General features: G+C 43.4%; 1 protein-coding gene across 1 annotated transcript in view; it reads left to right on the top strand.

The window, feature by feature from the left end:
* Nucleotides 1-17,824, top strand: part of ATP13A5 (ATPase 13A5) — a 138,978-nt gene that overhangs the window by 38,700 nt on the left and 82,454 nt on the right. The window contains exons 7-9 of the mRNA XM_045287560.1: nucleotides 4,118-4,252; nucleotides 15,853-15,925; nucleotides 16,787-16,915. Coding sequence (XP_045143495.1) covers nucleotides 4,118-4,252; nucleotides 15,853-15,925; nucleotides 16,787-16,915 — 337 coding nt within the window. The remainder of the gene's footprint in view (nucleotides 1-4,117; nucleotides 4,253-15,852; nucleotides 15,926-16,786; nucleotides 16,916-17,824) is intronic.

A 17,824-nucleotide genomic window follows, 5' to 3' on the forward strand; every position in this document is an offset into this window, starting at 1 on the left:
GAAACCCACAGGGACTGTTCTGCTCAGCCCTATAGAGTTGCTATGAATTTTAATCGATTCAATGGCAGTGAGTTATTTAGCAGGTCTCTCAGAAACCCACAGGGGCAATTCTACCTTGTCCTCTGGTAGCTGTGAGTCAAAACCCATGGCAATGGGTTTGGTAATAGAAACTAATACAAACTGCTCCTTCACATTCAATTGTGAAAGAACCTTGACTAAAGGAGTGAAATTAATTATAATGGGAATGTTTCTTCCACAAGAAGTATTTAACCAATTTTCTACTGAGTTTATGCAAAATCAAATTGTATTATCATTAGTGCATAATCTACGATTAGAGCATTTAATGTCAAGTAAACAGAAGAGCTATAATTTGTAAGTAAAGTATGTTAAAATGGAAATAATAAGAAACATTAAGGGCTAAGATATTTAACATATAAAATGTATACAAGACCTTAAAATACTCTTAAGATGAAACTTATTCAGCTTCATAACCAGATGTCAGTTGATTTTTAGGACTAAAGTAGAATTGTGTTTAATATGTTAGAGAATTTTTAAAAGGCAAGCTAAGAAAGGAACAACATTCATTTTAGCTAATGCTTTATTTAATGAATAACTATGAACAGAGCCCTGGCTTCATTAACACTGGTTCTTAAATTCACGCTCAGTTTGGACATCACTCGGCCACTCTCTAGCCCCTTAGGTTTGCCCTCTCTGCTATAATTATTAAAGAGGAGTCAGCAGTTCCAAAAGGGGAAAAGTTGAGGGAAGCTGAAAAATTCAAGGTGCTTTTGAGAAACCCCACACTGCATGTCCGGATGACCAGGATTGGGGCTGAGGACAGAGACCGCCTATTATTGTCCCTGCAGCCTTGCGGATAACAAGGAGTCTGGGGACAGAGACGTTACGATTTGGGCTGCTAATCTTAAAGTCGACAGCTGGAAACCCTCAGCTCTTCTGTGAAGGAAAGATGAGGCTTGCTACTCCTGTAAAGAATTACAGCCTCAGGAAGCCATGGGTGCACTTCTACCCTGTCCTATACGGTCGCTATGAGTCGGAATTGACTGAGGGCAGTGAGTTTGGGGTGTGTGTGTGTGTGTGTGTGTGTACGTTTCTCTTCAGTACCCATCCTTGTTCAAGGGAAGGTCATGTTGCCCTGACTGACTCATAGGGGCTCCTGCTAAGACTTGAAATACCAAGAACATACTGTGTTGCATTTATGTTCATAGTCCGAGTTGATTCCATCTATAGCCTGTGGTTACAGGCAAAAATAAGATTACAATTAAATTGTCCCAAATTCTCAAAAGAAAATCAAACAAACAGAAAATTTAAACAGAATCATATTTCTCCTCCATTCTGAGTAAATCCCCTTTTAAAAGTTAAATTGTGGGATTTTTGTTAATAGTAGAAATGTTTTAAGTTCAAAATTAAATGATTAATTTGTGGGTGTGGCTCTGAGTGCTTAAATTTAAAAGAAGTTTGCTTCCACTGTATTACAGTCTATGTACTGACATGTCTCTGCAGTAAATGGCAATCGAGGTAGATATATCTGACTTCCTTATTGCCCCAAATGAGGGTCAGACATACCTGCATACTTCTTTACCGTATTCGGATGCCAACCGTTAGTCCCATGGCACTCTGTTTCTAGGCTACGCTCAATAATTCCTGTCAGTGGCTACAAAGAACTCCCAGACAATATTTACAATTAACGGGATTTAGTAGGGAAGTTAATAGGTTGCTGAATTAGTTTATTGTGCCAACCTGGCCGATAAACACATGTGGGATTAATTGAAGGGTGGAGGGATAAATGGCTCCGTGAGCCTCACCTTTCGAGTTCTCGGGTCTCTTGCTTTGTGATGGTCGCACCAGGGTGCAGCTGCCTTAGCAATTCCCTGCTTCAGCTGGCAAGGCTCACTTCCTGCAAGACATCCCCAAGGAGAAGCCACATGGACCTACCCTGATGCAGCCCTGGGTGCTGGAGCATCTGTGTGGAGACCCCTGCCAATGCTGAGATGCTTACACATTCACTGACTCGGCTTTCCTCCTGCAGTCGGCATCATTGCGTCTGCTTTGTGAGATGGAGGACTTTGTGGATTGGTGTTGGACATATGGGTTAATTGGTTAATATTGAACTTGTGGGCTTGGGCAGCACTGGGTTGGGATGTTTTCTTGATGCTCACTTAACCTTTACATAAAACTCTCTCTTACACATGAGTTTCAGTGGATTTATTTCTCTAAAGTACTCAGACGAACACAGTTGCCACAAGTCAGACTCAGCTCATAGTCAGGATATAGTCATTGGTCCACTACAGCACCTCTCCCCTGCCAGCAAAGAGTGTCTCTGGTCCTCAGTCTCTTATGCATGTGGTCCCTTGGCTTTTCCCCCCATGGGCCAGGAAGCCTTTTGTCCTAGCTCACAGTTTCCTGATCTTGGGCCAGATGGTACCCTATAGCCTAGGAGCCATAGTCTCTGGCACATCTCTTCAGACAGAGAGCTTGGATCTCTGACCCCCAATAAAATGATTTTATAAAAAAATAAAGAAAAGATATTTTACTCCAGTACAGTTTCCACTCAAATTAATAGAGTTCTAAGTAATTAAAAAATTATTTTTAAATAATTTTATTGGGGGCTCATCACAATCCATACACACATCAATTGTGTAAAGCACATTTGTACATGCATTGCCATCATTACTCTCAGAACATTTGCTCTCCACTTAAGCCCTTGGCATCAGCTCGTCATTTCCCCCCTCCCTCCCCACTCCCCCTCCCTCATGAACCCTTGATAATTTACAAATTATTATTTTATCATATCTTACACTGTCCAATGTCTCCCTTCACCTACTTTTCTGTTGTCCATCCCCCGGGGAGGAGGTTATATGTAGATCCTTGTAATTGGTTCCCCCTTTTCACCCCACCCTCCTAGTATTGCCACTCTCACCACTGGTCCTGAAGTGATCATCTATCCTGGATTCCCAGTTCCTATCTGTACCAGTGTACATCCTCTGGTCTAGCCAGATTTGTAAAGTAGAATTGGGATCATGATAGTGGGTGGGGAGGAAGCATTTAGGGACTAGAGGGAAGTTGTATGTTTCATCATTGATGCACTGCACCTGACTGGCTTATCTCCTCCCTGAGACCCTTCCGTAAGGGGATGTCTAGTTGCCTACAGATGGGCTTTGGGTGCCACTCTGCACTCCTCCTCATTCACAATGATATGATTTTTTTTGTTTTTTGATGCCTAATCCCTTCAACACCTCGTTGTCACACAGGCTGGTGTGCTTCTTCCATGTGGGTTTTGTTGCTTCTCAGCTAAATGACAGCTTGTTTACCTTCAAGCCTTTAAGAACCCAGATGCTATATCTTTTGATAGCTGGGCACCATCAGCTTTCTTCACCACATTTGCTTATGCACCCATTTGTTTTCAGTGATCCTATCGGGGAGGTGAGCACTCAATGAGATGATTTTTTGTTCTTTGATGCCTGATAACTGAACCCTTCGGCACCTCATGATCACACAGGCTGGTGTGCTTCTTCCATGTGGGCTTTGTTGCTTCTCAGCTAGATGGCTGATTGTTTACTTCAAGCCTTTAAGACCCCAGGTGCTATATCTTTTGATAGCCGACACCATCAGCTTTCTTTACCACATTTCCTTATGCACCCATTTGTCGTCAACGATTGTGTCAGGAAGATGAGCAACTGGCATGCCAGTTTAATTGAACAAAATATTCTTGCATTAAGGGTGGTGGGACAAGAGGAAAGTAAAAGGAAATAGAGGAAAGCGCTAGGAGGCAAAAGGTATTTATAGAGGTCTAAATAAAGGCATGTACATATGTAAATATATGTATGTATGATGATGGGGAAGTAGATGTATATGCATATATTTATAGGTTTAGTATTAAGGTAGCAGATGGACATTGGGCCTCCACTCAAATACTCCCTCAATGCAAGAATACTTTGTTCTATTAAACTGGTGTTTTGTTTTCTTTTTAATATTAGAGGTTATTTATTGTATGTTGTAAAAATAAGAAAAAATAATGACATTCTATAAAGAAATGATAGTATTTTGACTACTACTAAAGTCCATACAAGTAACCCAAATGTCATTTTTATACCTGTAGGTTTTAAATCCGTTCTATATGTTCCAAGCCTTCACCCTAACTTTGTGGCTGAGTCAAGGTTACACAGAATACTCCATAGCCATCATCATCTTGTCGGTTCTCTCCATCATCTTGAGTGTGTATGATCTGAGACAGGTAAGAGTTGAAATCACTGTTCGATCCCTTTTGAAACTCTGGTTATTTGATTGCTGATGGGAGGTTGGATTGAGTCCTGTTTTTAGAAGGGCTCTGAAGCTGGTGTCTGAATTGATGTTGGGAACAAATGCTGTGGTGGATTAATGGCGGGGGGGAGGTTAGGAGCAAAGGAGTGGCAGTGTCCCAAGCCTGCATCTTAGTAAAGCCTTCTTCAGTTTGCATCAATAGCAACCCAACTTGAGCTAAATGGAGCATCTCACCAAGACAACTTATGGGTGTTTTTACTTTAAGCATGGCTGGGTCCAAGTTCTTAAACTATCTTTAGAAAACTATCTCTTAGCCTTGCCTTACTGTAGGGCTGCCTAAAGTGTGATCTATTGTTCAGTGCTAATCTTGGAATTGTTTGCCCATGTGCAGTAAAGTAAGTACTACAGAACTCAAGAGTACGTGTGCAGAAATGTTGGTAACAATTTGACCATGCCACAGCATCCGGGTGTGCCCTTACTTTTCTAGTAACTCTGGCTTGAGAAATATGGTTACTCTGTGTGGCCTTGATGCTCCACAGGGTGGTAAAGATGACCGTAGGACTCTCAGGCGTACATTCTCTTCCACACCCCTGATCTCAGAAGAAAAGAGAGATCTCACCTTTGCCCATTTCCATATCAGTATCTCCAAAAGGACCTTCCCAGGGCCAGCTGAAAGAAGGTGGCAGTGCCCATGTGCTCTCTTGTGCCTCAAAATGTCTTTTAGTTCAGTATTTTATCCACGGTTTTGTTTTTGGGGTTTTTTGTGTGTTGCAAGGTATACTATCTTATTTCTAAATGTTCTCAGCATTGTGGGTTTCACTATTGTTGCTGCTAAATGATCCATTGTTTTTCATACAAATTTAATATTGATTTGAATATGATTCAGAGAGTTTCAAAGTTCCCTTTACTCCTAAAGCTCCTCTTAGGCAGCCCTACACTCCTTTGCAGTGCAAACTCTTCTCATTGACAAGAGTCACTCCAAGTCCAAAATCTTCCCCTCTCTCCCACTATCATTGTTCATCTATACAACCCATTGCCATCAAATTGATACCAACTCACAGTGACCTTACATTCCGTTTCCAAAGCTGTCAATCTTTATGGGAGCAGATAGCCTCGACTTTCTCCCCCAGAGCAGACGGGGGGTTTGACTTTGTGGCAAGCAGTTCAATGCTCACCCTAAAACACCAATCCTTGTTCATCTTCTACCTATTTCAACACCCCACCCCCTTTTTATCAGTCTTATGAAAAACAACACAGTCTGAAATAGAATTTAGTTGAATATTGCTTATGTCTCATCCCACTCCCTCCACTAAGTCTCTCCTCTCCACAGTCTCTGCTACTTCACTGAAGATTTGACACATTGAACCACAGGCAAGCCCACAGGAGTGCCTCAGTCTGTCGGTTGTATGTTTTTGAACGCTTGGCTTATAGAGTTAGCTTTTGAGACCCTAGGAGGGATGGCCAACCTGAAACTTGAATTGTTGAAACCATTTAGATGGTTGAAATCTTACTTTTCTTCTGAAGGTTATACAAAGAACATCAACCATGGTAGTGACTCAGATAGGATTCTTGGTTCCTCGTAAAATGAAATTTTGACTGCACATGCCATGGTTTCTTAGCTTACTTTTCAAGATGCCAATAATTGAGGATGGATATGGAACTACTGTCAGAGAACTGGTGAATCTAGATTTCAGCACGGTGTAGCCTGGGCACACATCAGTTGGTAGACACAGAAGTGTTTAATCTGTGTGAAAGAGATCTTTCATTCCCACGCAGTTTCAGTCACTCAACAAATATTAGTTCTAATATTGACTTTTCAGATGGTCTTAGGTTCTGTGAATGTTGAATTTTAAAATGTCTGAAGAGAAATAAAAGAAAGGCAATCTGTATGTAAAGAGCTAGAAATCAGGTTCTAAAAATATGGGTGGGGGGATAAGGCCTAGAAGAGCTTTGCTTGTTTGTTTATTGTTTGAGTGTGTATTTCATAGTGTTTCTTCGTGAACTAATATAAAAACACAAGGGTGGCCCACAATCTTCCCTTGATGGTGGTGAGATCTTTCTGTCTGCCTGTCACGTAGGGGAAGGGCTCCTCTCCTTCTGGTGAGCGGTAGGCACCTCAGCACAGGGATTGAAATAGACACTGGCGGGTAAAGGGTCTGACACATTCCGTGCCATCTCAGCAGGAGACAGAATCGTGTCACCTTTGTCACTTAATAAAGTTTCCAAACAGAATTGACTCCTTCTGAGTTTTGATAAATCTTGATTTTAAATAGAATATTGTTTTTCATTCTTGGATCCTCAAATCCATCTGAACGTGGCTGCCATATCATGTCTCTTTGGGAAACAGCAAAAAAAACTTTAGAATTCAAATATAATATTTAGTTTCAATCTTTCTGTCACTTTCCAGTTATTGGACCTGAAGCAATTCATTAAATATTTATATATTATTATAAAATTAGATTAAATGAATGACTTTAATTTAAATTAATACAATCAACTAAGTTAATATACTATTTGATTATATAAAATACAACTGTTTAATTAATTGATTGAGTTTAAATAACCATGTTTCAAAAAATTGGTGTGTGGGAAACACCTATGCTGATAGAAATATTAAGACAACACTGCATGAACACTCTTCCCTGCTTCTGTCTTGTGTTCATGGCATTAGCATATTGTTTTTTTACAATATTTCAGAGGCCTTCTCTTAATTCACTTAGCCAGGGTCATATTTACATGGCTTGCAGGTAACCAGGTAAGCATGGTGATTGAAAGCGTGAGCTTTCAGATAGACTCACAGACACTGAGTCGTTCAATAAAGATTTCCTCATGTTCCACTTTCTTTAGAAGTTTTCACTTGTGTTTGCCCAAGCAAACACAGGCTTCCCCATGTGCACTGGAAGATATGCATCACAAAATCACTCAGATAACTAATTAAAACCACAAAAGTATTCTGAATTAAAAAACGCTGAGAGCCTTTGATAAGGAAATCTTAACGAATGGAAGTTCACATTTCCTTCTCCTTAGCCCTTTGTGTGCTGCGTGTCTCTTGAACAACCCACCTCATCAGTGAAATGCACATCTACGTCCTTTCCCGCTTCTCTCGCTCTCATTCTGTGCATGTGTGAGAACAATCATGTGAAGTGCCTAAACTTCGAAAGGAGCTCTGGTGGGATAATGGGTTATACGTTGTGCTGCTGACCACAAGGTCAGTGGTTCAAACCCACCAGATGGTCCTAGGGAGAAAGTTGAGACTTCCTGCTGTGAGGAAGATTTATGGCACTGCAAACCCACAGTGCTACTCTGTCCCCTAGGGTCACTATGAGTCAGAATGGACTTGAAGGCGGTGGGTTTGAGTTTTTGAGTGTATGTACCTGGAGCCCTGGCGGTGTCAGGACAAAGTGATTGGGCTCCAGTGCAAACCATCAGTCCCTCAGCAGCAGAGAGATGCGGCAGTCTGCTTCCACACAGGCTGCTGCAGTCTTGGAAACCTTCTGCTTTTATCCCATAAGGTTGCTAGGAGTTGGAATTGACTGTGAATTTTTTGGTTTGCTAGGTGTCTGGCCCATAGAGGACACTTGATACAGTTAACGTTTATTGTGCCAACCTGGCCAATAAACACGTGGGGTTAATTGAAAGGCGGAGAGATAAATGGCTTGGTGAACCTCGCCTTTCTAGTTCTCTGGTCTCTTGCTTTGTGATGATCGGACCAGGGTGCAGCTGCCTTAGCCAGTTCCCTGCTTCAGCTTGCAAGTCTCACTTCCTGCGAGACATCCCTGAGGAGAAGCCACATGGACCTACCCTATGCAGCCCTGGATGCTGGAGCACGGTGTGGAGAACCCTGCCAGTGCTGAGATGCTTATTTGTTCACTGATTTGGCTTTCCTCCTGCAGTCGGCATCATTGCGTCTGTTTTGTGAGATGGAGGAGGACTTTGTGGATTGGTGTTGGACATATGGGTTACTAGGTTAATGTTGGACTTGTTGGCTTGGGCAGCACTGGGTTGGGATGTTTTCTTGATGTGCACTTAACCTCTATATAAAACGCCCTCTTATACATATGAATTTCTATTGATCTGTTTCTCTAATGTACCTAGACTAATACAACACCCATCATACGTTAGTCCTGTTCTTGCTATAGCTGAGGCTGATGTTGCTATTTTTATTATATCTGGAGTGGGAGCAAAGGCATGGGTCACAGATATTGAAGGGGGGTGCCCCGAAAGTGAATAAGGACGTGGTTTGGGATTAGCCACTGGACGTGTTCCTAGGCACTGTGGATTCACCACACAGCAGGTGGCCCCATACATCCACATAATCATATGAAGCTGCACGTTCCAGTACTTTCTCACTGATGGCTATTGCAAGTAACCTTAGGAGCAGTTGTGAGGGGCAACCACACAAAGGTGAATTTAGAAGCCAGGAGCCCAACTATACGTATGTATTCATGCCATCACGAGCTGAGCAGATTGTCCCACATTTATACTCTATTCACTGTGCATACACATACAGGTTTGTATGGAGATGGATGTATGTGTTTATGAATTTGCTTTAATAAAATAGGTTTTTAAAATACACCTTAATCTGGGACTTGTAGTTTTTACTTTGTAATTTAGATAAGGGCTATCCCCTAGATGTAGAAATAATTATGTTTATGCTAGATTATGTTTAAAATTATAGCATGATATTCCACGAGGCATCAGCATTTAGTTGACTATTCTTTTATTTTTGGACACTAAAATGGTTCTCAATTTTCACACTAAAAACGATGTTTCCTAAAGCATAATGACAAGACAGGTTGTGGCATACTAGCTATGAATTGGGCTGTTAATGCCAAATTCAGCAGTTTGAAGGTGCAGAATGATGAGGCTTTATGCTTCTGTGAAGACTTACGGCTCTTCCACCCAGAGGGCTACAAAATGCCGCTGCGGGCGCGGTAAATCGAGGGCTCCCGGATAGGCTCCAGAGGATCTGGTGAGTTCGCAACGCTCACGTGCACGGGCGGCAGAAAAGCGCCTTTGCCAACACTGCCAGTCAGGGTGCGGGGCGAAGACGTGCTCGCGCGGTGTGGAGGAAAGCAGACCTGGACTTCACCCACAGACGAGTTTGAGCGGGCGGTCCCCTTGATTCAGAATCCACGGGCTGGTTCTGACCAGGCAGAAAGCCGTGAGGGATGGCAAGTACAGCCGGGTCCGGGCCAAGCTCCGTGAAGATCTGGATCGACTGGAAAGGGTTCGAGACCACATGGGGCTGCGCCACTTGTGGGTCCTTCAAGTTCGTGGCCGGCACACCAAGACCACTGGACGCTGTGGCTGCACCGTTGGTGTTTCCGAGAAGAAAGAAAGACTATCCACCTTGTCTAGTAATAAATAGTTTGTACACACACACACACGAATTAGTCTTGGAAACCCAGAGGGGTTTCCCTATCCTATAAGGTCGTTATTAGTCAGACATGACTTCATAGCAGTGAATTTTTGAGACTAATATTCCAAATACAAAAATTCTTTGTATTTGAACATTTCAACAACTAGAGGTTTAGTTGCTATCTTTTTAAAAAATGGAATCACCAATATGTCAGGATACACTTATATTGTAATTATATTTAAGGACAGATTGTTTTTAGTGATAAAAGTGAGGAGGAAACTTAATGCAGTCCTAGGGGTGTGCACTGGACTGCTAACTGAGAGGTCAGCAGTTCAAATCTATCAGGCACTGCTCAAAAGACCCTGGCCGTCTACTCCTCTAAAGAGTTTCAGTCTCAGAAACTCATGGGAGCCAGCTCTACCTTGTCCTGTAGGGTCGCTATGAGTCAGCATCAACTCAATGGCAGTGAGTTTTTTGGGGTTTTTAAAATCAGTAACCTATGAGAATACTAATTTCCCTAGATTTTCATCAGCATTTGGGGCTATTTAACACTTACTTTTTTCATTAAAAAATGAGCCTTATTGTGATTTTAATTAACATTCCCCTGATTCCTAGCAAGAAATGCCCTTTCCTATATTTACTAAAGATATTCACTTTTTATTTTCTATTGACTACCTGTTTACTTACAGCATATATGTGGAAAAGTATCATATTTTTATATATTCATTATTTCTTGATCTGGACTCCTCCCTGCCCCCACCAGATATCAAATTGTTGTACATTGTTAAATAAGTTTATATTTTTCCTCTTTGGCTTCTGGGTTTCCTTGCTTGATTAAAAAGTCTCCCCCTCTACAATGAGACATTCGTCATGGTTTCCCATTTGTCATTTGCTTAGCATTTATGTCTAAACTCATCTGGATTAGACAGGTATTAATTAGATGGAGTTGAAAGGTGTAGATTCTGGATCTTAAAGAAATCTCTAAATTCCTTTGTTCAGAGCAGTCACTGACCTGGGGTTGGGGGTGACAGTGGTGGTAGCCATGGGGCTGGCGGTCACACTTGGTGACAGTGTTGGAAGGGACTTCTTTAATAGACAATGGTCCTTCATCACCCTTCACAGTTTTTAGTGAAAAAATAGTGATGTCTGTTAGGGGAACAATAATACAGAAGTGGGAAACTCACATCTTAGAATAATCAACACAATAATAAATTAAAATAAGTAAGTAAACAAGATGAACCCAGGGAGATGGAAGGAAAGGGAAAAGTCACTAATCCTATTAGCAGTTAGTGTTTGTTCACAAAAGTGGATCTGACCCAACCTGACGGGCATCTTGTCACACCGCACAAAATAGAACAATGCCCTGGAACCGTACCTTGGCAAGCTAAATCACATGTCCTCAAAAACCAGTTGTGTTAGTCTGAATACTTTACAGAAACAAATCCACAGAAACTCATGTATAAGAGAGAGTTTTATATAAAGGGTAAGTGCACATCAAGAAAACATCCCAACCCAGTGCTGCCCAAACTCATAAGTCCAACATTAACCCATATGTCCGACACCAATCCACAAAGTCCTCCTCCATCTCACAAAACACACACTATGACGCCGACTGCAGGAGGAAAGCCGAATCAGTGAACGTGTAAGCATCTCAGCACTAGCAGCAGTCTCCACAGGGCTGCTCCAGCACCCGGTGCTGCATCGGGGTAGGCCAATGTGGCTTCACCTTGAGGATGTCTAGCAGGAAGTGAGCCTTGCCAACTGAAGCAGGGAACTGGCTAAGGCAGCTGCACCCTGTTCCGACCATCACAAACATGACACCCGAGAACTCAAAAGGTGAGGCTCACCGAGCCATTTATCTCTCCGCCCTTCAATTAACCCCACATGGGTTTACCGGCCAGGTTGGCACAATAAACTTTAACTGTCTCACCAGTTTTAGTATAACACCTTATGGTTTACAGTGGGCTTCCACCTCTTTTATGCATGTGACTCTGAGGGGCAAGCTGTGGAAGGATACACACAGGACTGCTGTACCCTCACCACCCTGAGAGGAAGAGGCAGAAACAACTGGGGTGTTGATGTGGCCTGGCCCAGCTCATCCAGAGAGGATGGCGTAGACCTGACCATCAGGTTTGAGTAAAATTGCAAAGGGGCCAGCTAGTTGCCTTATTTTAATGAGAAACTATTTCATAATTTTATAGCAAAAAGATGATTTGGGGAAACAGTTTGGCAAAAATGAAAGGAGTGCCTATGGCCATTTCAAATTCATTTAGTGAGCTGCCCTGAAAATCATTGTTTTACTGAATTAAATACTTAGCTGACCAAATACATGCGTGTCAAAATTAGAAGAGGAAGGTGTTAGTAAGGATAGAACAAAATATTTTCCTGCAAATGCGCTACCTTCCAAAGCAGGTTTCACAGAGAGAGCTCATCTACCTTTTTTAAGCCAAGAAGTACCCCTACTGGGGTTCTTTCCCAGAAAGTCTGGTGCAGGCATTAATGCAAACCTTACCACTCTGTATTTACACTGAACTGTATTTGCATACTCCATGGCTGGGCTCCAGGGGTGGCACCTGAAATGGTGCTGAGAGAACCTGACCCATAGCTCTTCACTCAGCTGGCCTCAAGAGACACCTGGGTTAATGCCCTCATTACTCAACGCTGGAGGAAATCCAGCTGCAGCAAATATAGACAAGCAGCAACAGATGTGCAGAATAACAATATGCAAATTCACCTTGGGAAGCGTTCCTGGTCCCACTGAACAGGGACTGGAGCAAACAGAGGGACCTAATGAAAACCAGACCACCCAGAGCTTCACAAGCACGGCAAGCATCACAGCACTTGCCTTCGTCTCGCTGTTCGGTTGTCATGGAAACCTGGGTTTGTAGCGCATCTGAGTACCTTAGCTCCAAGAGAATGCTTACATTATCACACTCCAGTGTTGTTGGGAATAGGAGCATTTCATTCCATCTCATCAGTATTTTTGATGGCCTACTAGGTGACAGACATTGGAGGGATACATGGGTGCATCCATGCCCCCTGTCTTCTGAGAAGCACCTGATAAGCAAGGGAGGCGTGACCAGCAGATAGAGACATGTCATGTCATCAGGACAGTCACCCGGAAACACTGAAAGCAGAAGCACTCACTCTCCCCAGAGATGTTAGGACTGTAGGGAGTGCGGCTGACATTTGAGCAGGGCTTTCCGTGAAGGATGAGAAAGGGGGGCTGGTAGGAAGCTGGGATGAGCATTGTAGGGAATAGCCCAAGCAAAGGAATGGAAGCATGGACATGTACACACAATGCTTCCTCTGATCAACAAATCCAGCTGCTAGGCATACGGAGTTTGAAACTGACAGTCAAGTATTATTAGCTCATCGTTCACCGTTTGCAAGTGACATCCTCGTGTCTCCCTGTGTACAGTGCCAAGAGGTTGCTAAGCAAGGAAAGACCGCAGTCTTGTAAAGGAAGTATTGACTCCTTAAGGGGAAAAGAGGAGCGCTTTCCAAGGACGTGAAGAGAACACAGTCAACAACAAGAAAGGCTTGAGTGTCAGATGAACTTGGGTTTGCTTGCTGATCTTGCTACCTACTAAGTACACCATGTAGACCAGTTGCTTTAACACTTGTAAGCCTCTGATTGTTTTTTTTCTCTATATGGGTTTCAAGCAAAGGTCAACCTCTAATTTGCAGGCCCCTTTCTCCCGGTTTCACGATGGGTGGAAATTGCACTGCCTTAGCAGAACCGCCCTCGCCTCTCTTGTCTGGATACCTCAGATGTGTGGCATCTTGGGGTGTCATTCCATGCTACAAGGTGAATATGCCCACCATTCTCCTTTCTATTACGCCTCCAGTTGCTCGCTGCCATTGAATGGATTCCATCTCCCGACGCCCCTGCGTGTTCAGAGTGCAACTATCCCACAGGGTTTTCAGCGTTGACCTGTGGGAAGCAGACCATCATGCATGTCGTCAAGACACTTCTGTGTGGATTCAGTCAACCCTTGCGCTTGCAGTCAAGGGTGTAACCCTTTATGCCACCCAGGGACTGGTATAGAGCAGATGCTATTTTGTACAATGAGAAGCTTAGTCACTTGCATACCTTGTAGTATTGTTTCTATGAAACCTTGAAGGGGTTGTGTAAACCTTTCATAACCAAAATGAGCCAGTAACATACCATTGTCAAGACTGAAGGGGTCTTGGACGTTATCCACCTCAATGCCATCTGTTAATCTAGGAAACAACAGACTTGTAAAGCGACACTTAGAATTATAGCAAGACTGACCTACAGCTCAGGAATCCTGACTGCATCTAGGGCTCTTGCCCTACAACCGTGACCGACTTCCTCCCCATTCGTCATTCAAACGGGTGCCTCGCCGCAAACTCATCAAGCCAAGTGAAGGCAACGGATATGTACCTAACAGAAAGATCACTTCTTCCACTCAATTGAGCCAAATTATTGAAGTTTAACTTTTCATGCAAAACTAGAGTAAATAATACATTTTCCTATATAAATATTAACACTGAATTCATCATGTTCTCTCAAGGGGAAAGTTGCATAATTGCATGCAAAACTTGTCTTCGCCTGGTGACATTTGTAGCATTAAAATCATCAGTAGAGCAGATGAAAGTAATTTACTCCAACTTCTAAGAAATAAATGTTTTATATTTGAATGAGGCTAAGTGTAGCTGACAGTATTGAAACCCCCTCCTACTACATAGAGGCCTTCAGGTAACTGACATCCCTCCAGAGAAGAGGTGGGAGCTTACAAGGCCACGCCACAGGGTCCCTCCTTACCGGGCATCGCTCCACTGATGGTTCCCCCATAGTTAGTGTGAGCAATTACCTCCTCTCACCTCTGCTTCTGTCTCCTCTGACGTATTTACATATGAGGTGCTTTCTCCACTTGCTTGGACTTCTTGCATTTGCTCTGCTTTTCACAGTCATAGCTCAAGATATTCGACCTCCCGTGAATCACTCTGGTAAATGTGGTCACCACACTGCTTCTCCAGTTGCCAGCCACAGACTCCAAAGGTGATGCTTCCTCTCGCTCATCACTCACACTCATTCAACTTTGTGACATCTGGAATACTAGACGACAACCGTGTAAGAATCCACTGACTCACAGCGTAAGAAACTAAAGGCAAAACACCGAATCATTCACTGTCAGTTCCTGCTCTTGGTGCCGGGCTGTGCATCAGAGCAGAACCGTGCTGCAGGAGGTTTTCAAGACGGGGACCCTTTGGACCTAGACCCCCAGGCCTCCTTGCCCAGCACTGATAGGGAGTTCCAAATTGCATATTTTTTAGGTAGTAATTGAATGTAAATGATTTGTACTGCACGCATCTCATTTGAAGCTTAAAATAAGCCTACAAAATATCCCTACCTTCAGATGAAGAAAAGACAGTTAAAGAAGCGAAATTGGCTTCTTATCCAGGGGGTAATAAGTAGGTTGACTCACATCTGCATTCTTATTTTTTTTAAATCGTTTTATTAGGGGCTCATACAACTCTTAATCACAATCCATACATACATCAATTGTGTAAAGCACATTTGTACATTCATTGCCCTCATCATTCTCAAAACATTTCCTCTCCACTTAAGCCCCCGCCCCCCTGGCATTACGTCCTCATTTTTCACATCTGCATTCTTATTATTCCATATGAAAACCCATCAACTCACACAGGAAGGGGTGGCTCTTCCACACGCTGTCAGAATACAACCTGCATATGAGCGAGCTTTGAAAAGCTTATGGAAAGACGGAACTGAGAGACATTGGAAGTTTTCTACCAACTTTTGGAAGCCCCCTCATATTCACAGGCTCCTACAGTAGGAAACTCAGTACATACAGCTCAACCCTGCTTTGCGGTTTGTGGGGAGGGAAGGAGGCATGCAGAAAGGAAGTAGCCTGCTCGTCTTCAGTCCATCCACAAGAAGTGAAGCCTCATGTCATTTGCGAAGGCCCTGAGGGTAGTCACTGTGCATTATGTTCCTGGGAGTGAAAGAGCTTCAGTTACGGAGCATATTGGCCACAGTTGCAAGTAGGGGTTTGGTGGGGTGGGTTGAGGAAGCAAGTAGGAGCATGAAAAACAGAAGTTGAGACATTTGGTCGCGAGCTAGTTTGCCGGTGACAGGAGGCTCAGCATTTACTCTTTTGAGATACCGTGTTTTTACCTACAAGGATTCTAATATGTAAACACCACCTTTAAATTGATAGCAATCCGTTAAACTGCACAACCTTGTGGAGGATCACAACAAAGTCCAGGTGACAATCAGAGTGAAAGATAAAGGTAAGTGACCTCTTCTACCTCCTCTCACACCCTAATATTTGAAACTGGAATCCGTTCCACTTACCCTTGATTATTAGCCAAGAAAAAGCCATTCCTGATTGAACTCAGGACAGAGAGAGTCTAAGGTGAGGCAAGCCAGACACTTCATGGGCAAAATCTAGGGAGACAGGTCTATATAAATGCTAGTCCTGCACTTTTAGGACACTGAGAGTGGTCATGAGGGCCATGTCCCATTGTCCTCAAGGTAGCTCACTTGCTTCACCCTCATCCCATTCCTGACTGCATCATTCCTACCCAATGTCCAAGTTGCTTCAAATTCCCTCTGTTCTTCATATTTCACATGCCTGATTATTATTGAATAAACGATGGTCCTTCTTTTCTTTATCCAATAAGCCCATGTTCTCTCTACACCACACATGTCCAGACCTTCCTGATTTGTAGTTTGCTGGCTGCACACATAGCATTTGCTCTGAGTCGGCCTGAGGTGGGGTGGCGATGAGTCTGCAGGGAGTGAGGACCACTGAAATGATGTGGCTGGTCTTCCACAATCCAAGGAGACCATGGGCACTGCAGAGGGTCAAGAACCCATTCAAAGAAGGTAAGTCACAGCCAATAGGCACCTTTAGCCACTGTGGACACAGCACTGTCCTAGGTTCAAGCAGAAGCTTGTGGCTGAGCTAATCCTTTCCGGAACCAGTTCCCGAATGCTGGTTTTCTTGGAACGTGCAGTTGAGTGGAAAGGCACTTAAGCAGATGAGAGATAGGGTAAGCCTGACCAACACATGGACAAGGCTTCTCGGTCACCTTCATTTTCAGTATAAGCAAAGAGCTCAGCTAACCTGGAAACTCTGCTGCTCCTAGGTCTACAGGAGCTGGAATCCCGTTTCTTGGTTCCTGGGGACACACTGATTCTCCCAGGGAAATTGTCATTGCCATGCGATGCTATTCTGATGGATGGAAGCTGTGTGGTGAATGAGGGCATGCTCACAGGTAAGCACTTGAGATGGAGCCAACCCATGAGACAAGTGCTAGCAATCAGGTAAGGGCCCAGTTATCTACCTTCTACCAGTTCCCACACTACGAACATTGAGAAATAGATGAGGGAGACGCGCAGCCTTCCCATTCAAACCACATAGTCAAACAGGACAAATTTAGCATGGTTGAAAGAATTCAGCCAACATAAAAATGAAACTACAAGAAACACCTAATACAACAGGAGGTGAATTGTTGGAGAGGTGGAATGATCAAGTGCTTTGGGTTCAGAAAAAGGTGAGGGCACTATATTGTTTGAGACCTAATTTCTTTAGAAACGTGTGAATGATTTGTGCACATACCCAAACAAGATCAGTCTAAAAGATCACCCACCCACTCAATCAGAAGGGCTAGCGATTTTACCCAGCTCTGCACTCTATGAACCTGAGTTTCCATGGCGAAGAAGCCGCGTTGAACCTTCGGACACAGGTAAGCTCCCTGGTTGATTTTGTGCTCCGTTGAGTATAGATTTCTAGTTGATTTCCCGGAACAGAACGCATGCTTCCACCTGTGCTTGGGGCTGCCCTCGTGCCCATCTGTATTCTGTAACAGCTGCTTGCATCTGTGCAGTTCGTAAGGCCCTACTCCCACAATATTCTCCAGGGAAACACATGCTCACACAGCACATGGTCATGAACCACAATTTGTCTCCCGGTGTGTGTGTGTGTGTGTGTGTGTGTGTGTGTGTGTGTTTACGCAGGGTTGAAATTTTCTCTTTCTGAAGAGAAGGGCCACCAAACTTGTCAACATCCCTTGTTCGTAAAGAGAGCTACTTAACTACCCTTAAATGGTCCAACACCAGCGGATTTCACCTTAAAAATGAGTCTTCTTGACTGGCTAGACCAGAGGAGGTACACTGGTACAGAT

The sequence above is a fragment of the Echinops telfairi genome, unplaced genomic scaffold (genome assembly GCF_000313985.2).
Source record: "Echinops telfairi isolate 266 unplaced genomic scaffold, ASM31398v2 ScPeMD7_17;HRSCAF=63, whole genome shotgun sequence".
NCBI classification, from domain to species: Eukaryota; Metazoa; Chordata; class Mammalia; order Afrosoricida; family Tenrecidae; genus Echinops; species Echinops telfairi.